At 41.5% G+C, this 25,113-nt stretch overlaps 1 protein-coding gene across 5 annotated transcripts in view; it reads left to right on the top strand.

Annotated features, from left to right (window-relative positions):
• The window catches only part of LOC110835180 (uncharacterized), a 160,206-nt gene that overhangs the window by 129,942 nt on the left and 5,151 nt on the right, over positions 1-25,113 (top strand). For all 5 annotated transcript variants that reach the window (XM_087343410.1, XM_087343412.1, XM_087343413.1 and 2 more), the window contains 2 exons: positions 12,190-14,119; positions 15,913-17,171. In XM_087343410.1, coding sequence (XP_087199536.1) covers positions 12,190-14,119; positions 15,913-17,171 — 3,189 coding nt within the window. The remainder of the gene's footprint in view (positions 1-12,189; positions 14,120-15,912; positions 17,172-25,113) is intronic.

The following is a 25,113-nucleotide window of genomic DNA, read 5'->3' as shown; positions in this document are numbered from 1 at the left end:
GTCGAAATAATCCAGTCGGTTTGGGTGGAAAAGACGGGTGACAATTTTACACGGCAGAAATGTCAATAGGTCTACTTTTCGTAAGAATTAAGTACAGCCTGACAAGTAGGTGATGTACGCATGCGTAATCATCCTATTCCTGAGTGGAGAACATTAATCTTTAGTACAAAGGTGTTTTTAAATTCCGCTATTTCGATGTTCATAGATTCGTTATTCATTTATTTATTTTCTTATTGTTGTTGTGATTTTATAATAATTCTAGTTTTATAAATTATTGCATCCACTTAGAACTAGCACAATGTTTTTCGGTCTCCTAGTAGTGAAGGACGTAACTTACAAACAGCATTCGTCACAGTTAATTAATTATTACAAAGTGTGTATGTATTTTAATTAAGATACTTAGTTTCTTGGTTTGACTTGTCTGATTCTTCATACATGTTATAGCCTGGCGTATTATGAATAAATTCGGGAGGATAATAGACGATTATAATAGGTTTTTTTCGAACTAGGCCTACTTGGGTATCTGAGGATAACAAGAACCATTCTAGATAATCGATTTACCGTACGAGAATCGAAGCAGATGACCAGGTGTACCAACCAGTACCACGCTCGATCTGCAAATTAAATCCTTTAAATGTCCTGTCTGCTTTAAACAATAACATCGATTGTCTGGAAACCTTTTTGCCTACTAAAGTAGTGGAGAAACACGTGTACCAACTGCGCAAGTTCGGAACCAGTGAGCGCTAATATCGTATGTGTTTTATGACGTGGTTGAGTGAACAAGGATGGCGTTTTACTTAAATGCGAGGCAAGCAGACCGAGTGCTGAGGGAACGCGAACAGTCCGAAACACAAACGCGGTTCTAAATATTTGCCAGGCGAGATATTTCAAATTCACTGACTATTTCGGGGTCATGACTGCATCGGAGCAGGTGTTGAGCGAGCTCTTTTTTTTACGAGCCTTTCTTGATGTCGTAATTTATTTGATTTTACGACTAGATAACCCGACATTCCAAAGTGTGTTTTAACCTGTGACCACTCTTCCGCTCTGAAGGTAAAGGAGTCAGTGTCTGTGAGCAAATTGCTGTAGGTGTTCGCATTCCTAGTGGCGAAGGAACTACCGCCTCTTTCTAGGGACTCAGATGTTCATTACCGTCTTAACAATAGTCGGCAGTGTCTCCCTTACTGAGCCTTATCCTTCTACCCTATTCATGTAAGCTCCATTTTAATGGAATTCTCCCCTCTGTATTCTGGGCTTACAAAATGTCCTCTCCCCTTCAAGTTTTCGACAAAAGCATTTCTGAAGATTTCTGTCTTCTGGGTTATTGCGCAGTGTAGTCTGGTAGATGTTTACCAACGTTTCAGAGGTCATACTGCCACCGTTATCAGGGCATTCATCGCCCTGATGACGGAGGCAGTATGACCTCTGAAATGTTGGTAAACATCGACCATACTACACGGTCCTGATGATGGAAGCAGGAAGGACCTCTGAAACGTCGGTAAACTTGTACCAGACTACATGGCCCTGATGATGGAAGCAGGAAGGACCTCTGAAACGTCGGTAAACTTGTACCAGACTACACGGCCCTGATGACGGAGGCAGTATGACCTCTGAAACGTTGGTAAACATCGACCAGACTACACAGCGCAACAACCCAGAAGACAGAAATCTTCATACTCATCGCCCTGATGATGGAGGCAGTATGACCTCTGAAATGTTGGTAAACATCGACCATACTACACGGTCCTGATGATGGAAGCAGGAAGGACCTCTGAAACGTCGGTAAACTTGTACCAGACTACACGGCCCTGATGATGGAAGCAGGAAGGACCTCTGAAACGTCGGTAAACTTGTACCAGACTACACGGCCTTGATGACGGAGGCAGTATGACCTCTGAAACGTTGGTAAACATCGACCAGACTACACAGCGCAACAACCCAGAAGACAGAAATCTTCATACTCATCGCCCTGATGATGGAGGCAGTATGACCTCTGAAACGTTGGTTAACATCGACCATACTACACAACGCAACAACCCAGAAGACAGAAATCTTCATACTCTGATGATGGAGGCAGTATGACCTCTGAAACGTTGGTTAATATCAACCAGACTACACAGCGCAACAACCCAGAAGACAGAAATCTTTATACTCATCGCCCTGATGATGGAGGCAGTATGACCTCTGAAACGTTGGTTAATATCAACCAGACTACACAGCGCAACAACCCAGAAGACAGAAATCTTCATACTCATCGCCCTGATGATGGAGGCAGTATGACCTCTGAAACGTTGGTAAACATCGACCAGACTACACAGCGCAACAACCCAGAAGACAGAAATCTTCATACTCATCGCCCTGATGATGGAGGCAGTATGACCTCTGAAACGTTGGTTAACATCGACCAGACTACACAGCGCAACAACCCAGAAGACAGAAATCTTCATACTCATCGCCCTGATGATGGAGGCAGTATGACCTCTGAAACGTTGGTAAACATCGACCAGACTACACAGCGCAACAACCCAGAAGACAGAAATCTTCATACTCATCGCCCTGATGATGGAGGCAGTATGACCTCTGAAACGTTGGTTAACATCGACCAGACTACACAGCGCAACAACCCAGAATACAGAAATCTTCAGACTCACCGCCGTGAAAACCTCAAATCCTACAAAATCGTTTCTCATCCCATGCGTGCTGCACGTCCCACTCACCATATTATCCTATAGTTGATCGTTGTAATGATATTGGGTGAAGGATACAAATTATGAACTCCTTTCTTTGTTCAGTTCAAATATTCTCAGCTCCTGTTGTCACACCTGTTATTTTATCCGTGCGCCGTGTTCTCTTTTGATCAAACCGTACATTTAAAGTATGTTCATGTATTCATCTTATCATCATCTGTATGACGTGAGGGGTAGAAAACCCCGATACTTAGCAGTTCTCGAGAATACCGGAATGATGGTCTTATTGCTGTCATATTATCACACTGGAATAATATTCAGAATATGTCGACCTAAAAACTAAGTCACCATTAATCTTAAAAAGAATCAGAGAAGAACCTGAAAACCAGTCGTCAGAGCCATCTGCCGAAACACCATGCATTTAATCGTGTTTACGTCAGTGGGCGATGCTCAATGGTATAATGGCTCGACCTTTAGCAGATTACTGCCCACGAAAACTGGGGTACTCGCAATTTTATATCCAATTCCTGTCGCTGGGTACAACTCGCTGCCTTGCTTAAGTGCTCACAAGCGTTCTGGTTGCCCATTCCATCCGAAATAACTTTTTCTAAGGTAGGAATGCTTCTTTCCCAATATTTTCCTTTCTTTTACGGTCTGTTAACCTGCCTCTAGCAAAAGACTGTACGAATTCCTCTCTGGCTTCAACGTTGAAGCCGACAGCCACATTGCGATGTTGGGAGTCTCGGTATAACTTTCATGATGTCTGAATAGGACACAAATTGTCATTATACTGACTAGGCGTCAGTAGTCTAGATATATTTGAAATATATCACGTTTTGTCAAATTGGCGCTTTAGGTAATTGGTTGTCATTATAATAACCCTTATAAGTCCAATGTTAGATGTATATGCAACCTGCTTCAATAGTCATTAACTCTTGATTAGTGTTTGTCGGTCTTGTAAACAGCGATTATTTCCTTAAACAGCGTTAAAAAGCTGATCCTTGTAACGGTGAAGTGCTGTGTTTTCTTTTCGGTACGGACTGAATTCTTAAATACGTATTATTTAGTCGAGCTTTGACTTAAAAGGTTGATGTATGTAATGGTGATGTGCTGTGTTTTCTTCGCGGTACGGACTGAATTCTTAAATATCATTAGACGAGGCCACTTCTCGTCTTACCTTACCTTCATTAAACTTATATATACCCGAAGGACGAACGGGTACTGCCTGAGGATCTTTGTAGCCGCAGATCCAAATTTGTTAGTGACGACAACTGTAATCGAACCTAGAACCTGCCAGGTCGCCTCTGCTGTTTTGTTGTTTGTGTATTAAGGTTAATACCTAACCGTCATCACAAATCTCAAAAGTAATAAGTAATTAAGAATCCACGGGAAAAATTATAAGAAAGAAACTTGAAGACTGTGTAGAAGGAACTACTGAAACGTCGTGGTATGCTTCAGACAATGGACAGTATATAAAAAACCACTGTCACCAAATTTTGTATACAGAGTTGCCTCCACCCCGTGGAAATGATTTTAATTTGTCTTTGAACATTACGTAATTTGAAGGGAATCACGAAAATTTACGCTGAGAGATAGTCAAAGAGGTAAATTTCGAAGTAGACTTAGAATGAACTAAGTAGGTCTGTGACGTTTCTCCTCTGAAACGACAAAATGCTATTATGTATGCATAAATATAAATGCTATTTAAATGTGAAACAAATTACTGTAGAGTTGAGTGTTATTGTATATATGCTCCTGCAGTGAGTTGTGTATCTGACAGAATTTTTTTACGTAGAAAAATTTACATTTTACGGTAAGCTTTTAAACTCGATAAAGTGTGTGGCAATTGTACGTAAAACAGCAGAGGAGATAATAATCACGATTTTTTTTCTCTCCAAATCCTTTGGGTAAACTAGTTAAAAGTTAACAGGTAATTTCACGGTTTCTGGTTACAAGTGGTTTCAGGCCGGATGTGGCTCGCTGGTCGCCTTTTGTACCGCGCAAGCCCATACAAACTCTTGTTCATGTCACCTTATCAGGATGTAGGACGAAACCAGTTTTCTCAAAGTATTGCTTTCTGATGTTGAAGTAAAATCCTTTACCCTTGGTACTTGTAAGAATGTTTATGTTGATGAGGATATCTGACCCCGTGAAGGAGAACGCAAGAGAATATTACATAAGGAAAAGTTTCACAGTCCAAACACTTCAACAAATATTAGTATTGCGATCAAATCAGATGTGATTGGGCTTGACATGTAGTAAGTTGGCCTAGTAGTACGCATGGTAGAGACAGGGAATGCGTGGGAAATGTTTCACGACCTAGAATTAGAGGGTAGGTTAATGTTGAACTTTATTTGAAGAAATTAGGTGTAAGGATTTGTGTTGAATTTATATGGATCGTGGTAGCATGCAGTGGCAGACTTTTGTGGACATGGTAATGAACGTTTTGGTACCATGAAAAGTAGGATTCTCTCTATAGATTTAATGTATCTGATTTATTTTTTTCGTGAACTTCGAAAGCTACGTTCTAAGTTAATTAAGCAATAAACTATTGAAGATATATACGTATTTGAATCAGAAATTTATCACTAAATCTTAGTTCAGTTGTAAAATGAATTTTATTAGTACGTGGCGGTGGGTCTTGGGATTCATTCAAATAAATAAAAAACAACAAACAATTTCCCTGTACGTTTAACCTGTTAAGGTTTAATTATAACAATTTTTCACATTTGGGCTACAGAATGTATTTATGGGCTCCATAAGATCCTCAGAATGAATAGCTATTATTTTCATGAAAAACTTAAACGTAATGATAACTTGTAATGGGAATTGTGTTGTCTTTCAGGTCCGGTATTTTCCTCAATGAGAAATCTTTCTGTTTTAAGTCGTCTACCTACCTGCACAGGATTCGAACCCACGACTATAATCTACAAGCAATCCAAAAAAGTACAATCACCGAAATCTTCGCTGTAACACTGTAGTTTGTATTTCAGTTTTCGTAGATTTAAACTTGTGACCTTGCCCAGTTCAGAATTATTTTTTATAAAATTACGAATCGTTTTACACATTTCCAGGATTAAGATGGCTGTCTTCTGAGTTGTCTGATAGAAATTTGCTGACGTTTCAGAGGTTCTTGCTGCCTCCATCATCAGGGCGATGAAACCTGCTTCGAGTGGGATTTGAACACACGATCTTAGTGTTTGTTCGGCCAACATCTACCATATTTCTTGCTGCCGTTGTGATAGGCAGTAGTTACAGTTATTATGGTAATTACGTGGTTCATTTAATGACTGTTTTATGGGCAGAAACTGCGATCTGCTTCGCGTGTTTTAACTGTTATCCATTTAAATATCACAGCATTTATAAACTTGAAGTCCATACTAGGCCTACGTCTTCATAAAATTTATGACCTAACTTTAAATACGCAACAATTTTTCACGATCTTAATTATTTGTCATAATTTCTGCAAGTTTTAATAAAAAATAGATTGAACATCCACACGTCCGTTTGTATTCCTGGAGGTTAATAAACTGGACAGTAAAATATTCTTGTATCAGCAATAAGCGAACTTTTAAAAAGAAAGATAATTATGTATGTTTTCAACGTCATGTGAATTATAAACTTCTGTGTAATTATCTCTCTTATCCGTCTCGGTTATGACCAACGTGAGAACACCAACTTACTTGTGTTGCAGGTACAGTCAAGTGTATAAAATATAAACCCATTTATAAGATATCGTGTTATTTCTTTATAACTCGTCATGTTATGTTGATAATTTCTCAAAATATCGCCATAGATTGACATCCATACGCATTGCTACGTATTTCAGCCGGGTTTTTTTTAAAGAAAAATGTTAACCTTATACTGTCTGTGAACCCGTCTGTCCTCTCCGTCGCCTTTTGTACTGGTTTGATCTGTACTGCGTCGTACATAATAGCATCTATCCTTATGTGCCTGCTTACAAAAGTGATTCAATTCTATGACACCGAGGGCGCTTGGAATGTTACGTACCTGTCATACAAATAGTTCGATCTTGGAGACTGAATTGTGGGCATCGGTTGTTTGCCGATGACAATCGAAAACAGGATCGCAGAGCAGCGTTACACGTAAGAACAGTAAAGTTTTGACTTCTTCCTGTCTTAACTGATTACATCTCAATGTAGAAAATAGGTAGGAGAGATCATTGTACGTCTCTTTAACCTATTTCTCTGCATAATTTATTCTACCATGAGGATGTAAATTAATTCAGACGTTGTAAGACTTTACTACCCTCAACTTTCCCATGGTCGCCGTGTTCGTAATTATAAAAATAGATAATATATTATGCCACGTTTGTCGGTAGATTGATAACGTTTGCCCAAAGTAAATTTTACATTTCTTTTAGACGTAATGATTATGAGATAAGTAAAGTAAAGTTTGTCCCACTATACGCCATGTAGGCGTTTGGGGGGAGTGGAGGTATAGCTCCTCTCTTCCTTGATCTTGTCACTAGATGGGGTCAGTAGTCAGCATCACGCCCCGGCCGGCTTTACCCCAGTCCGAGAAAAGGATGGAAGGATCCTGTTCATATGGACCTGTCGCCAGACAGAACACTAAATAATAATAAGATTAGGTAGTCTAGCGGTTAGAACGCTGGCCTTGTAATCCTGGGGTCTCGGGTTCGAATTTATAACTTGTGTTGGGCAAGGCCGTGGTCTAGGCAACACGGAGTTTTCCTCCGTGGCATCCCAACAATTACTCCATTCACACACAGAAGAAGGCAATGGCAAACCACTTCTGGATCATCTGCCAAGAACGTATATGAACAGGTCCCAGTCCGAGAAGAGAAAAGGATGGAAGGATCCTGTTCATAATGATTATGAGATATTTTCATCAAATGGAATATTTTTTTTCAGAAGACTCGGTGTACCCATATTGTTATTTTTTAAACTTCAAAAGGAAAACGTTGCATATATTTACGAAAATATTTGACTCCTATATGAAGGTCATGTATTATCTTAATTTTATACCAGAAGTCCTCTGTAAGGATCCAGGAATTTGGTAAAGGAACACAGCATCATTTTTATTCTTCCGTTGCGTCTTATTTAAGCCGAACTGCATAATACGTGGCGTGTAACCTTTTAGATTTTGCTTGTTGCTGGCTGGAGAATGTAATGAAGCCAGCGAAGAATGTTGCTAATAGCTGTAATCATCCTCCATTTGACAGGGAGAGAGCTGCTAATAACAAATTTCAATAAGAGTTTTTATCGGCCTCACGACGAGAATAAGTAATTGAATCCAAGAAATCTTTTTTACATGTCAAGTGCTTTTATGAAATTCTTTGCGAAATATTTTTCAGCCGTGTTAAGTGGGTCTGTTATCATCACGGGATGACATTTCCTAAGCTTGTACCTGGGCGACGAGATCTGCCCTCCACATACAGAGGGTGGCTGTAGATTAATTAAGTAGTCGCGGACAGCTTTGGTGTTTGACGCAGGGGTAAGAACTTCTTGCCTTAAAATGACAGCCTGATATGAAATGTTAACACGGGGCCTCAAACGTGGACGGATTATTTAAAATTTAAATGTGAAGATAATATTAAAATTGATCTTACACAAGGTTGAATATTCGGATTTTTATACAGGTGACTGAGGGTGTGGACCAACAGTGAAGAAGGGGTTATGTCTTGATCACGTGAGCGACTGTTAGCTTATCTCTGTAGAGTTGGTCGCAATGTTTCTTCTTATAATTCAGATGTAAATTCGAGATGATATTTTTTGTTTTATAATTACAGATTTCTCCCTCTGCATTCGAGGAATCTCGTTTTGTGTTGCAATAAGAATGAAGGAAATGCTCGGTTACTTTCAAACAAAGATTAAAAATAATTACAGCTAAGATGGAGCAGATAATTCGTTTCGAGAAGCTTGTGATGGGTCATTCGGCGTTTTACTGGAACCAGACACTTCATTTCCGCGGACACAAAAATCTGCCGCTCGACCCCCCCCCCCCCCCCCCCACCCGAGTTTCGTGGAATGAATTGGGGCAGAATACCAAACAAGCGATGCAGACTTTCGTTTAAGAATTTTGCTGAAACTTTGGCGCCAGCTGCAGACACTGAAGACATTTCACCTGGCCGGTTTATGAATCTTCTGTTTATGTAATGATTTCAAGGTCACTGCATTCTTCTCCAGAGATTTTTATAGAACTGTAAGTGGAATATTTTGTGTCTTTACAGAATATCAAGACTTGATATTTACTGAACGTCAGTGAACTACGAAGGGGGGGGGGGGGGGACAACATTCTCCTTGTAATTTCATTTACATTCTAAAAGCGAATGAATTTGACGGTCTCGCCGTCTTAACAGTATCTGTCACGTCTTGTCGCTGGCTTATACGTTTTGCAAACACCGAGTAGTCATCTTCATGCATGCGTTTTACATTTATATCAGTGTTTTCCTATGTGGATTGTTTATATTTTATTTTATTTATATTTCTTCATTAATTTTTCTTTGTGTATAATATTGTTTATATTTTGGGTTTGCCTGTATTTGGCTGTTATATTTAATACTGTACATGTATATGTTTAGTTAAACTATTATTATTATTACTTAGTATTATTTATTTTATTTAGAATTATTAAATTGAATTATATTTCTTAGGTATTGTATTTGACCAATTTATTTGTGAAATATGATTCAATAAATGAATGGAATTAATATCATTATTAATATGTTACATTTATATATTTAGTTTAATTTTTTTGTTTTACTTTTATTATTATTGAAATAAATTAATTACTTATTATATTTTATCCTGTACTCTGGTTTAGTGCTTGGCTGTTATTGGCCTTTTTGGCTGTAGGCAAACACTTAAATAATTTAATTAAATTGAATTAAACCTAAATGGCAGTCCAACTGTGAAACAGCATTAGATAAATCGGTTTATGCATTTCCCCGTAAAATATCTCGTAACATGAATTTTGGTCTTTTTTAGATACGCAGCTGAATGCATAACAAGATTGAAAAGGTGTACTCATTGGAGTACATCGACATTTCAATGGTGATCTTGATGCCACGTCACGTATGTCGTGTGTTTTTAGTGTAAAACGCGACAGTGAGATCTTCTACTCTTAGGAATAAGAATGTATGGATGGGAGGGAGGGAGCAGTGAGGATTGGACCAAGGAACTGGAGGAAGATTTCCAGATAGGAAACGAATGAAGGAAGGAAAGGCAAGGAAATATAAAGACGAGCAGTCACTTCAGATGTACAAAGCCTCGCTGGTGTGTCTTTATCTGCACGAGATGAGAGCTTCTGCTGATGTGATCAGAACATACGCTCCTGTCTGTCCGTCTGTCTCCGTGCAGCTTAGTCAAGAGGAATTCTGCACTGACGCTTGTTAGTGTGATTGAATGAGAGACTGTCAGATCTCGGATCACTTGTTCTCTGACGAGCGTTTCTATGGAAACAGGACGGAGACCTGTGTTCAATCCCGATCGATCGCCTCTCCAGTGTTAAAAAAAAAAGGAGTGTCTCAGCTGTTGTGTAGTTATTGCTCGTACGTGCTAAAAGTTCATTCTAGGGGAAACATTTATAGCATCCCTCGCCTGATATCGACTCGCTATTAAGCCGTCATGAAATGCAGATACTGTTAAATATATTCAGGGTAATAACGCAGAGAAAACGGAATTTTTTTTTTTCCCCAAAAGGTTTTAACATTGCACGTCCCGGTTTTACCGTTAGCGGAGGCTTACGACAACTGTAGTACACAATTTCGATTTCCGGAGCTTCTAATTTGTCCACGTGCGAAACAAAGGCTGTTCACCGCTCGCCAGTGGCACATCGCGACAAAACACCAGGCGTCTGGTATCGAAGAAATGCCGGTTCTCGTAAACCTATCACATCATTGCCTTTGTAGATTACCGAGAAACGAATCTAATCGGAATGTCTCACCTCGTGAACCGAGTGGTTCATCGCGACAGATGCGGCTGGATTGTGTAACGACGTCTACATACTCAGTTCTAGATTCTGAGGACGTCTGTCTTTTTATCCCCGCTGTTAATGAGGACATAATTAAGGCTTTGACCGTGATGTTCTTTTGTTAAATCTTATGTGGTACCGCCTGATTCGACTTCTAATGGTTAAGTGAAGTGTTTTCTTCGCGGTACGGTCTGGATTGGTAAATATTATGAAGACGAGCTTCGGCTTCAAAGGGTTAACCAGCTGATTTTCGTAATGGTGAGGTGTAGTGTTTTCTTCGCGGTACGGACTGAATTCATAAATAATATTCAGACGATCTTCGGCTTCAAAGGGTTAAGCATCGGATGGACTGAGAACGTAGCCTGTACACCGATTACAGATAACCAACGCAAGCGAAATTCAAGACAGGATAGAATATAATTTAATTTTGATGGTTTTACAGAGGGCCTTTATTTAAATTCATAAAATAATCTGTTGATGTTAACCTTCCGGGTTGTAAAACCATGAGGACTTGACGGTAAATAGCAGCGTTTCAGGAGAACATACTGCCTTCATTTTCAGTTCTGAAATTGTAGGCAGTATGTTCCTCCGAAACGTTGGTGTTTTCGTACAAGTCAACACGTCGTTGTAACCCACGAGACAAATATTATGACGATTTTTAAAATCGACATTTATATTTCTGGAGATACGTACAAAACATCTGTGATTTTACTAAATTTTAGTATTTTCATATGTTTTATTCCCCTTTTCAATATTTCACGTACGTTCATTCTGTTCTGGAATACACTTCTTCAGTGTTTAATCTAATTATTCTTGTACAAGATTCTACTGTGGTTGAGTTGCAACGTACTAGACGTTTTACAGTCCTCTGTGTGTACCTAGTGAAACATGGAATGCAGTTTACATTTTGGAGCATTTATTCAAAGCTCGTTATCGAGAAATTAGTTCCATTCAACGGTCGCGCAATTACAAAACCCAAACTCCACTTGTATCTAGATGCAAATTTCCCTCGTTGCCACTGTGGTAAAATGGACATTTCTAGACGAAAATGCAAGCCTATTGTCTTTTTTTTTCTATTTAACAATACTTAACTTTTCTTATCGAATGTTCTGAATTATATGAAAGTTTGTTGAATACTTCCGATATAAAATTATTTTTAGTTTGTAATTATCGTTAAAATGCAAAAGAGCTTTGATTGGGCCTCAGAATATCTTTGATTGTCGCTAGAGTTTTAGATGCTCAAAAGTGGTTACGACTCAACGTTGGCTACATTGTATATTTTATGGTCACCTGACGTCCCAGCTTTGGATTTTTAGAATTAGTACTTTTGGATTCCCCAATCTGGTTAAGGGTCCTCATTATGGGAAACGGCAAATTGCTGACTCTCTCACTGCTGGCATTTAGCAAGATCTGTATTAGACAATAAAACGTTAAGTAACTCTGGGTTTGTCTTCCAGGCTGAGTAATAATTTAGTGAGCAGAATTAATATATTATGGTTTGCCAACATTTATTTATAAACATTAAGGAATTCTTTTTGTTTTCCAGTGCTGTCCACGTGGGGTCGACGAATGGGGCGGAAGTTGGAATTCCTTCGTCGCGTTGACTCCAGGGAAGCCCTAAACGCCACCCCGTCACCTCCCGTAAGCAGCGGTGGGTCCGCCCGCAAGAGATCTCCGTGGCGACTCGGTCGCAGTGCGTCAGATTCCGTGTCACCGCCACCTACCAGAAGCACTGCCGTCAGCGACGCAGAAAACACCCGAAGAAGGGCCCTCAGTGACGTCACAGAGCATTCACCGTCGCCTCTCAAGAGTTTCTTTATCAGGATGGGTTCTACTGGAATGCTAACCACGGCAAAACACCAAGTAACTCTCAGCTCCAGCTTCAAGGAACAAATCTTGCCCAGCGTTAACCCAGACATCCCAGGGGGCAAGGTGCTCTATAAGAGTTCCTCGACGTCTCAGCTGTCAGCGTCTTACGTTAGGGGAGAAGACCCCGCTGACGGGCTGGATCTGTCCCTCCAGCCTTCGGAAAGTACGAGCGATATTTCTGCGGCTGCCAGAGACTCGGAACAAGTAGCGAATAGTGTTAAAAAGCGAGTTCCGTCTGTCGAAACCGATCCCAGTTACGTACCCACGAAGACTCGAAGTTGCGACAACATATCAAGTCTTGGTGTGAACTCGGGAACGTCCGCTAACTCACCGTCTGCCGGAGGAAGCAGAAGGGCTCATTTTCCATACGCATTTTTGCGTTCGAAATTGTCTGTCCTCCCGGAGGAAAATGGAGGCAGCGTTATTAACCAACAAAACCGAAGGAGAGTTTCGAACAAGGAGATTTTTCAGGAAAACCGAAGGTCCCTCATCGAGCAGAGCTCCGAAAGGGCGTACAGACTGAGGGCAAATTCCGAAGAATGTGTCCCTGCAGCGTTGCTGGCCGAAGACACTTCGCCTTTCCTCGAAGGTACAAACACGTTAGGTCGTAGACGGAAGGACAGCCAAGAGGCGAAGTCTCACAGACGGTATAATTATTCTGTTCCTCAGTCGTTCACGGCGATGCCGTACCAAACTAGCATCAGCGAGGAAGAACCTCTACCACCAAACTCGGGTCAACCCAGTTTTTACGTAAGTTCCAACGAATCCGGTTACGACAGCGATGGTCCCCGGCACGGCGAGGAGTCCATATGCAAAGTAGGAACGGGCGAGAAGTGTCTAAACACTGCCTGTGACCAGGACGGCGACAGTGGTATAATCGCCAATGAAAGTTCTGACTCCGGGTCAATCCACGATTCTGACCTCGGAAATAACGAAAATGGCACTGGACAGAATGGCAAATGCAATGGCGAGCTGTTAGCGGGCGATTGCCCTCCGGTGCCTCAGCGATCTTCGACGCCGACTCTAGAAGAAGTGCATCAGTCTTTTTTGTCACGTCGTGATAAATGGGCGAGATCTTCCAGCATCGCCGCTCTGCACACTTCGTGTGGTAGTAAGGACTCGCGCACGGCCGAGATTCTCGCCAACCTGGGCCCCTGGGAAAGACAGAGGAAAACACAGTTCGAGGATGTAAGTACCCTCACGCGTCGGCAGAAATTCTTGACGTCCCAGTTGGTTGAGGAAACATTCGCTTTTCCAACGGAGAGACAGACCCCGGTAACATCACACCGCAGTTCCAGTGGGGCCCTGGAATTGGGAAGGGATTCAACCGACTCCATAAGCCAGTCACGAGTACAAACTGGAAGCCCTGACGTAGTTAACAGCTGCAGAAGACTTCCAGGGGCTTCCTCTCTGACGTCTTTGCATGACCGACGTGACAGAGACCTTTGCAGAAGACGCTTCATGCTTGTCAGACTTTCGAAGATGAGAGAAGGCGATGATCTCGGAATACACCTGGTACAACGGACAACCCCCGCTGACGGAAACAGAAATTCAGCTTCAGTCCAATTTATCATCTCAAAACTCGACGTAAAGAGTCTTGCGGCAAGGTAAAGTCTTATAACTGATATTTTTATTTGTTTATCAACTGATTTACAGATTTTTATTCGGGATATATTCTTTTAAATTCTCGGCCCTAGGACGAGCTTCCATGACTGGGTTTTCCAATGGCTTTATTCAGTCTCTCTAGAAAAATTCTGCTAATTTATTCTTCCTTAAGACAAAGAATCTCGAGCCGTTCCCTTCAACACCCCGTGTTGGAATCCAGTAAGTTATTTCGACCCCCAGGTTCAACGCCGACAACACCAGAGCCCGCCACCGGCCACGATCATGAGCCAACTCCATCCATTTGCCATCCTCACAGCCCACGTCCCTAAGATCCATTTATATAGCCGTCCCAGTGTCACTTCGTCCTACATAGACTAACCTGGACGCGAACCAAGGCCTCGGTGGTGAAAAGCCGACGACAAACCGCGTTAGATATGGCACGGCCTAACGGAAGTTTCACAAACAAAACAGCGGTATATTATTATTATTATTATGAATCAATCAATCATTTATTTGGTCCAACTTCGGGCTTATTATCATCATAATTAAATAATTGTTTAATATTTTTTGATTTTTATACGAGCTGACTTGCAGATCAGGATTCGCCACTGTAGATAATATTAAAGTGGAGTAGGGTATGAGCATGCGAACTGATTCCAGGGAAAGTCCGGTGGCGAGCTATTTCAAACACGAAAAATGGATAATTCCGGTTTTGCAAAAGGCAGGAAAAATCTTTTACCAGCTTAGCGACTGTCAGCTCGTCAAGATACGCTTCTCCGTGGCGTAAACGTCTGCACCATCACGCAGATAATCCACAGGTTGAGTGCACCGGAGTCGAACCGTAACCCCAACTTCCTCGTTATATTATTTTTCTTTCTTTCTGTTCAAACTGCGGTCCGCGAGCTCCATTCGGTCATGAAAATGCCTGTATTACGTGATGTTGCATCATGTATCGTGGTAAAAGTTTACCGACGTTTCGTATGTGTTTGCTGCCTCCATCGTCAGGGCAATCGCTTTTATGATCTAAAGCAACACTACGTCGTTAAATGTCACGCTGCACTGCGTAACTTAGACACGCGTCTTCGTAATCATCGCAGTGAAAGCCTGAAGTCAGCCATTTTATTCAGGTTGTCCGCGGAGACACTGCGATCACAGAACAATTACGGAACAAAAATATTTTTAAAAAACAGACAGAGAAATCATTAAAAGATAACTTGTCTTGTATTGACGAACTTGTGGACGGAAAGATAATGTAGAATCATCCAAATAAAACAGAAACTGTTCAGTGTCGAACACGAAAGAAGAATTAGACGTAAGATACTTATAAATTAATTGTTCATTTTAAATACATTGTAATATTACATTTTCGATAACGAAACTCATTATCACACTATCCAATCCGACCACTTTCATTGACATCCAGTCTTTGGTAAACGTAGATCAAAGTACAGGCTTACCTCGGAGATATTGCGGGTTCGGTTCCAGACCACCGCAATAAAGCGAGTCACACAAAGTTATGTTTATACTATACTGTAGTCTATTAAGTCTTAATGCGAGAATTACCAAAATGTGACGCGGAGACACGAAGTGAGCGCGTGCTGTTGGAAAAATGACGCCGATAGACTTGCTCGACGCAATATCTGCGAACCGCAATAAAACGAGGTATGCCTGTATTTAAATAACTATACGTAGTCCTTTTTTTAGTTGAGTCCCAGTGAACATTATCATAAATTTTTTAAGCTTTCAATCCTATCCTGTGCCATACACACGTCTTTATCACTTCATTTCATTACAGAGACGGGCGCTTAAGGGAAGGTGACGAAATTGTTAATGTGAATGGGCGTCTGCTGCGCGGGATGACAACTGTAGGAGAAGCTGAGAGCTCTCTGGACAAGTGTTTACCTCCGTCCCCTTCAAGTCTCTTGAAAACTTTCCACGTCGACATTGTCATAGCGCGAGACGAACTGAATGAAAGTCCTTTCGAGACAAACGGACTCACCAGTGAAGAAAGGAAGATGTCGGACCATAGTATTTGGTCATCGAGGTCAACTACGCCGACATTTAGCGCTGATGGAAGTTCCACTCCTCAAACCATTGGCAGCACAGAACACATTACGTGTTTCCAGAACGAGTTGGAGGCGTCGAAGTTATGTTGGTCCAAAAGTGAAGACTTGGGCGATGGTGTTAGTAATCCGGAACCTCTTGGTACGAGGCACTCAGTTGATGGCTCGTGCTTTCAGACTTTGTCGCCACGTAAATTAGATTTGTGGTTACGAAACAAAAGTTCGCAGTTCAGTGACGGTCTAGTACAAATAGATCGCTATTTTCAACGTCACAGGGACTCTCAAAGCAGTGATTGTGACCCCAACACCGTGAACGGTAATAATAATAACAATAATTATAACGTAGAATCTGCTAATTATTCCAAGTATCAGATCCGTGACAACTTTGAGGATGATGACGTATTTGTAAAGACTCCAAGTTTTGAGAGTCCTTTATCCGGAGATACGAATTTCCAGACTCTTGTTAACTCCCGCCCGAGTTTCAGATGTAAGACGCCTTCAGACTCGACTGTGACACACGAGAATTCGCCCAAACTTCGCAGGAATTTTGCGTTGATAGGTAGAACCGTCAAATCTTTGGGTGCTGGAGGGAGACCGTCTTTTCCCGATTCAAGTCTTGAAATGAGCGCCAAGGATCGACGTCGATCAGTGGCGATGTCCAGTCCCTGCTCTCCCGTGTCGTCGCCCGGGAGTGTTTCCCTGTCCATGAGGCACAGCGCGACGTCCTTGCCACACAGTCGATTCAGCTCTGCGGGGACTAGTCCCAGCACGCCGGTGGGGTCGCCGACGACGCGCTCGGGGTTCCTGGCGACGGGCTGTTCCTCCGCTCCGGTCACGCTGCACGCTGCCGTGTTCGAGAAAGGCGTCGGGAAGAAATCTCTGGGTTTCAGCATCGTTGGAGGTCGGGACTCGCCCCGAGGTCACATGGGAATATTCGTGAAGACGATATTTCCCACGGGTCAAGCTGCTGAGACAGGAACGCTGTTTGAAGGTGAGGAAATTTACAGTATGCGCGGTGTCCTAGCTCTCTCAGATTAGTGACTGGACTTTGGAATGGACGCCCTTAGTTCGATTCCCTGCCAGGGCTACCACCACCAAGTACATACCATCCCAGGGCCATTCAGTACCGGGTTTTGGCCAAGGAATGAAGATGACCACTGTCCAGTGCCGAGGTTAAGAATGTGTTCTATGTCGTCGTAAAACGTGTCCGTACGTGCTCACAGCGTCCATCATTAGGTTTCTGATGATGGACGCAGTAAGAACCTCTGAAACGTCGACGCATGTCGCAATATCCCAGAAGACAGCCATCTTCTGATTAGCTCTCCGCCCACGCCTCACGACTTGAAGGTGTATGGAGGCGTGGAAGTATCGATCCGCGCTGTGAGAGTAGATGGAAGTGAGTGGAGAGCTTCAACCTGCGGCCGCTTTGGACTTTAAAAAAAGAAACGCTAAGAAAGCCTGTTTCAAAATTTCCAGTCATGACTACAGAATCTGAGGCTTACGTGTTTTTATTATTACGCAGATTTATAGTTCTGCAGGACTCGTAGGTTTGTTTGTTAATGGTACAGTTCATTTTATAGCTAATAAGTTAGCCTTGTGGACTTGTGTGGAGTAGGTCACAAGGTCGAATCCCACTTTGTGACATCTCTTTATTGAACTTTATAGCTGTAAGTAGTCTTACGTTACGAAACGTTATTTATTTATTATTATTTTATTTTAAGAAAAACATGCAGCGCGGAGTCTTCGTTAAATGTTTATGTCCACAGCCGATATGTTAGCGTTAGAGTTTGCATAAGTTTTAGTCGATGATCTACATACAAAGAAGTCCACACCTAATTTGTAGATGTGTTCGTTTACTGTCTACCGAATTTCTCATGTTAGCTGGACTTAATGGTTCATAAGTTATCTCTGTCAAACTAAAAGCCTAAGAAAATATTTGTGCGGCCGCCATTTTCCTCTTTTACGTTCTACGAAATGTTGCCTCAACAAAAGTTTTATGTTTGTAAAATATATATTATTGTACATAATTTTAGGACCCTATGTTAAGTCGCCACCTGACATGTTCGTGAATCCGCCATATTGTTTTTACCTGTGGTATAATTTTTTTAAAAAAATACGCGGTTCGGAGTTGCCCCCCCCCCCCCCCCCCCCCATTGGTAAAACTTCTCATCAAGCGTTTTGAAAATCGGTCAGTTGTTTTTAAAGTTGAAACGTGGGGAGGGGTCACGGTCCGTGTCTCAGACCGTACTCAGCATTTGGAATGAAATCTTTGTCAACAGACTTCGTCCCACTAATGACGCCTTGTACCTCACAGATTCCTACAGATGTTCATTGTATTGTAACGAAACATTAATTTCCAAAAGGAAACCATGTAAGGTAATCAAAGCCTCTTTGCCAGAGAGCACGCAAAGCTAATAAAGAAGTCATTACATTGTTCCATATATCGAACAGGTATATGGAGTATGGATCATTTGGTACTATTCTTTACAACTCTACCAGAAAGCGTGATCTGGTAAAACATGGCGATGGTCCTTTACTGTGGTAATGGAGCGTACATGGGAATTTATTTTAGTTCGGAAAGCGATTATGTGAAGGTGGAGTGAACTGGACAAGGCTTACCTTTCTTCATGGATTCAGTGACCTCTTACCGTCTTCAAAAACTACTTTTCCTCTCCTTGCCTTCGCTGTCCTGGAGCCTACTGAACCTCTGGAGTCGAAGCCAGTCTAAATAATATTTAAGAATTCAGTCCGTACCGCGAAGTAAACACGACTCTTCACCATTAAAAAGATCAACTGTTTAACATTTTGAAGTCAAAGCTCGTCTAAATATTACGTATTTAAGAATTCAGACCGTACCGCGAAGTAAACACAACCCTTCACCATTGCAAAGATCGACTGGTTAACGCTGTTTAAGAAAATAATTGCTGATATTGTGTTTATATACAAATATGTTTCTGTAAATTTCTTGTCGACGTGTCTGTCAGCTGTTAGAATCGAACGTGGGAATGTTCCGCCCGTATTTTTCTCGTATCCGCGGTCACATGATTATAACTCCTTGGACCAGAGTCCTTCCTGAGAAGCTGATAGATCTTCAGCCAGTTAAGAAATTCCCAACTTTTTATGAAAACGAAATGTTCATCACCGTGTTCACAAGACCTACACCAGAAATTTTCATATAAATACAATATTAATTTTGTATGTACAGTATTCCACTTCAGAAAATAATACGTAAATACATATTTTAAATATATTTCCCAAATTTCAGGTGCACATAGAATAATCATAGAAACTTATCGAAAAGGAACCACTTCTGTCATGTACACTCTCGAAGTGTGTTTGTTGCCAGCCTTTGTGTTCTTCGCTTTGTCGGGTAACAGAAAAGGTTCATTTACAATTTGTCAAGGAGCGTGGTTTGATGTCATGTCCACGTAACGGGACATGAACGTGTTTGTGGGTCCCGGACACCTAGCAGCCACGTGACTCCCTCAGTTTCTACCGCCTACAACAGTCGATACTCCGTGGTCGAACCTCGTTTCGTATAAAACACATTTTTAATACGACGAAATGTTTTAATTATTAAGACAGGATTAGTTGCTACACAAATTGAACCCAGCCAGAAAACACGGAGAATTTTTTTTAAAAAACTATAAATTTTAAAAATTATTTTGTTTATATTAAATGTTAATATAACAGTTATTTAAGTATAAAAGTATCCCATAACTAACAATAATCGAGCAATGTAGAATCATCGAGGCTATAATTAATAATAAAATAAATTAAAAGACTTTTTAAATTAAAACAGCTGTATTTAAGGGCATTAAAACGTTTTTGACGTCCTAAAATAAGCGTCTGAATTTTAACGCTGCAAAGCGAATTGTCTACACCCTCTTCGTATGCTTTATGTGTTCTCAAATTTATCTTCATTATAGCTCATTACAGCCTTGATTTTGAATCCCACTTTACTGGGTTACTGTCTCCTGATGAAATGTTCGGTCACTTACATTTTAACACCTCATGTCACCCATCAAAAGCTATGGAATTCCTACATTCTGCACGGACATCAGTATCTTAATCGCGTAGAATGTGTCTCTGTCCGCTCATTATATTCGCCGTCACACAGATTTCTTGTTTCGAGTTCACGTCAGAATTGTACAACGTGAACAGAGACCAGGCGAGTGACGACAGCTCAGAACTCGCAGCGTAGCTTTGATAGCAACGCTCTACAGGTGGTTTAGAGCAGCGCGGTTAATGTGGGTTGTAGTCCTTCCGTGGCCTTGAAGCTTTATAATTTTAATATTTATGTTAGTTCATAATTTTGGATATTATGATCATTTTATACATTTTAAAAAATTGATGCTTTAATCGATTGAATGATTTTGATTAAACAGGTGGTACATATACTTACCATTAGGCTTTAAATGTTTGTATAGCGGTTTGTCTAGCGGTTAGAACGCTGGCCTTGTAATCCTGGTGTCTCGGGTTCGATTCCCGGCGGTGCCCGAATTTATAACTTGTGTTGGGCAAGGCCGTGGTCTAGGCAACACGGAGTTTTCCTCCGTGGCATCCCAACAATTACTCCATTCTCACACAGAAGAAGGCAATGGCAAACTACTTCTGGATCATCTGCCAAGAACGTATATGAACAGGTCCCAGTCCGAGAAGAGAAAAGGATGGAAGGATCCTGTTCATATGGACCTGTCGTCAGACAGAACACTAAGTAATAATAATAATTTAAATTATATTTCAAAACTATCACTTGGAGATTAACCCATCCTGTTCAACGCAGATTTCATGACTCGGGTAGAAATAAACAAAGGCTCAAGGCATTGACGGACTGGGATCTCTGCATTGTAAGAAAACCGACATCGCGTTCCTAGTAAATGATCCTGAAATGACGTAAAATAGATAGCCTTTTGTTACGAAGTCGGTGCGTAGAGAATGTGGTTTTTTGCAGACCGTAGTTTAAACGTCGCGTATAGCAGTTCAATGTTTACGATCTTGGCCTAGAAGAAAATTGTGTTGAAGTGGTTGAGTAATTGATGTCTTGAAACAAATAAGAACACGTGGATGTCCAATCTTATGCAGGGCTTCGAATGCGATGGTTTACTGTAGTAACTTTACGATGGAACAGAAACCACGCCGTGCAGTTTGTTAATGGTTCTAGTAAAGGACGGGATCAGTAAGCTCAGTGTTTAATTACTGTGTGCACCACATAATTTAAGACCCAGTAACTCTTAGCTTTGCTAACAAACTGTGTTTACGAGCCTATAATATTACTTTTGGAGTAAGAAACTGCTGTTTCCTTAAACAGCATTCAGTACTTGGTCATTTTAATGGTGAGGACTTGTCTCTCCTTTGAGGTAAGGGCTAATTAAAGTCATGGCTCACAGTCGTTTGTTCTGTGGCTTTCGTGGAACCAAAGTTTCATTAGTCTCTTCAAGTCAAATATTCTTGTCCTGAGGTACTCAACTCCCGCCTTAATTCCTTAAGGTACATTTTATATTATCTTTCGATTTACCCTTAGGTCTTCCAAGTGACCACTTGCCTGAGCCATTGTTGGAACACATTGTTGCTATAGTGGAATCCGATGTTATTGCTGGAACACATTGTTGCTATAGTGAAATCTGAGGTTATTGTTGGAACACATTGTTGCTATAGTGAAATCTGAGGTTATTGTTGGATCACATTGTTGATATAGTGGAATCCGATGTTATTGTTGGAACACATTGTTGCTATAGTGGAATCCGAGGTTATTGTTGGAACACATTGTTGCTATAGTGGAATCCGAGGTTATTGTTGGAACACATTGTTGCTATAGTGAAATCTGAGGTTATTGTTGGAACACATTGTTGCTATAGTGAAATCTGAGGTTATTGTTGGAACACATTGTTGCTATAGTGAAATCTGAGGTTATTGTTGGAACACACAGGTTGAAGACAAAAGTCGAATGAGAAGATATGAAATGAGATTTCTTGAGATCCGTTTTGGGAGTTTCGCTAAGAGATAAAATGAGAGATGAAGATGAACACAGAAGTGATGCTGTAAAAAATACGAGGTCAGCAAAATAAGTGGCGTAATGCATCCTGAACGTCTGGCGAAGCAGACAAATTCTTATCAGACTGCTGGAAGACGGGACATTGGGCGTCCAAGTAGTAGATGCAGGCAATTTCTTCAGTTACGGAACTGATCAACGAACTCAGTCTTTGGATGGCAAGGAGGCATTGGGACCGGGGTTATTGTTGGATAGAAAAAGATGACACTGGACACTTGTTGTATTGTTACCCTTTTTGAGGGAGAGTTGTATAAGTCTACAGATCTTCTAAGCAACGTGACGTCACGGCCTGTACTAGCCCTGAAGTTCGTCTGCCGAGCATTCAAATTTAGAATCGCACTTCGCTGTTTCAGACACTGCTCAAAGTCAGGTCCCATGGTGCTGAAACTCAGAGGGACTGCAGCAGTCGCCATCTTGCGGGCCTTTGTTCAATATCTGCTCATGCTTAATCATTCTTAAGTCTTAATTCAGAGTGAAAGGACGTCAAAGCAATTTTTACGGGGTCCTTCAAGTGACTCGGACAACTCGTCGAGAGCCTAGGCCTACTTTCGCGCGATCGGGTGTCAATTTCCGATCGTGTTACCGACTATTGACTCTTGGGCTACTCAACGACACCGTTTCATATGCACTGTCATCTATAGGCTTAATCTAAAAGAATAATATATGTGGTAGGGATATGGAAGGACGCGATCGTTGCCGATTCGTATGGAGAGACTGTGAAAGACCGACAGCAGATTCGAACCGGTAACCTCTCAAATTCTTACTTATCTGCAGACCACACCCTGTATTATATATTGATCTGTTACTGAAGTATTTTATCTACCGCCTACGCTGAAGTTGAGCAGAGATTTATTTATAATTTCTAAAATAATCAGCTACATGTTTCGACAGGTTTTATTATATCTTCTTTACGATGTGTTTATGTCCAAAGTAAATACAATTGTGTTTCCCATAGACCCCGAGTGCCAGAAATAGATCCATTAACAGTTGTACCAATGTAAAGAAAACTAACATTGCATTCAGTTTTCACGAGATGAAAAAAACCCAAATAATAAAAGTGACGTCGGTGTCTCTAAACGCATCTTGAAGACGTGTGGGGGAAGTGGAGGTCATCACAACGTCCTTGATCTCGGCATAGATAAATGAGTGATCAGCTTCACGCTCTGGCCGCTTTAACTTCCGTGAAAGCCCCCGCGGTGATAGTTGGGTAGAAATTGATTTTGTCTGTGTTTGTGTGACAAGAATTTGAGTGAACGATTTTGATGACCTGTCCAGTCTATCGTGTTACTTGTGTGTGGAAGATTTCGGTATGAAGTTTTCCAGGTAAGAAGTATGTGTGGTTTTGGAATCGTACCGCTGGTCCATCAGTGACAGATTGAGTTAACTCGTCTTGTCTTGTTCTGCGTCAGTGTGAACTCGGCGTCGCTTGAACAGACGTCGAGTAATGCTATAACCGTGGTACTGTATCTGATGATGAAAACGGACACCTCATGTCATGTCGGAGTTCACTTCGTTTGTTCTACATCGTGAATGATCAGAGCGCTGAAGAAGGGTGGTCCACGGGGGCCAAAGCTCAGGATCTAGGACAAATTTACCATCCGGTAAACAGGCACGCAACAGTATAGTAACTACCCCCCTTTTTTTGAAGTCGGTTTTGTCCAACGCGGATTCTGTTATACGCGTGGAAATAAATGGGAAGTTTTCTGCTGAAAGTGTAAGTTCCGATTACACGCGGTCTGACTTACACGATGTAGTTATTATTTAGTGTTCTGTCTGACGACAGGTCCATATGAACAGGATCCTTCGATCCTTTTCTCGGACTGGGACCTGTTCATATACGTTCTTGGCAGATGATCCAGAAGTGGTTTGCCATTGCCTTCTTCTGTGTGTGAATGGAGTAATTGTTGGGATGCCACGGAGGAAAATTCCGTGTTGCCTAGACCACGGCCTTGCCCAACACAAGTTATAAATTCGGGCACCGCCGGGAATCGAACCCGAGACCCCCAGGATTACAAGGCCAGCGTTCTAACCGCTAGACCACCTCATCTTATTATTATTTAGTGTTCTGTCTGACGACAGGTCCATATGAACAGGATCCTTCCATCCTTTTCTCGGACTGGGACCTGTTCATATACGTTCTTGGCAGATGATCTAGAAGTGGTTTGCCATTGCCTTCTTCTGTGTGTGAAGGAGTAATTGTTGGGATGGCTCGGAGGAAAACTCCGTGTTGCCTCGACCACGGCCTTGCCCAACACAAGTTATAAATCTGAGCACCACCGGGAATTGAACTCGGGACCCCAGGATTACAAGGCTAGTGTTCTGACCACCAGAACTTAAGTATTTGTAAAATAAACTTCTTTTATTTTATTCATTCCATTTCTTCCCACCTCGTCTTCCGCCCCCCTCTTATGAACGTGCGTGTTCAGCGAATGATAAGATATTCGAAGTCAAGACCCACGTCTTGGAGCACGCCTTTGCCAAATGAATTATCATTCGTTGAAGTTTAACGGTGATACTTGAAACGGACGGGACACGTGGGGGCTAAGGCGAAACATGAAGACATTTTACTTGAAAAAAAAAAACTTAAGGTAAGACAGTACTTCGAATACGTACGTGCAGATGGAAGGATAATATTAAAACGTATCTTGAAGAAATGGTGCGTGAAAGTCGGATTGGATTCATCTGGCTGAAGGTCGCAACCTCTGACCAGCCGGAAGAGAGACAGCACTGAATATTCAGGTTCCATAGAAGGAACACAATTTGTTGGCAAGTTATGCTCTGAAGATGGAGTCAGTATGTTCCCCCGAAGACTTGGTATTCGTCTACAGATCTTCACAGTGTCACAGCTCAGAACAAGGCCACGGATATTTTGCGAGATTTT

The sequence above is a fragment of the Zootermopsis nevadensis genome, unplaced genomic scaffold (genome assembly GCF_977971745.1).
Source record: "Zootermopsis nevadensis isolate Lab colony 2312 unplaced genomic scaffold, Znev_1.0 Znev_ptg000005l, whole genome shotgun sequence".
In the NCBI taxonomy this organism is placed as follows: Eukaryota; Metazoa; Arthropoda; class Insecta; order Blattodea; family Termopsidae; genus Zootermopsis; species Zootermopsis nevadensis.
Note: the sequence above shows the minus strand (reverse complement) of the source record. Positions and strands in the feature narration are given on the sequence as shown.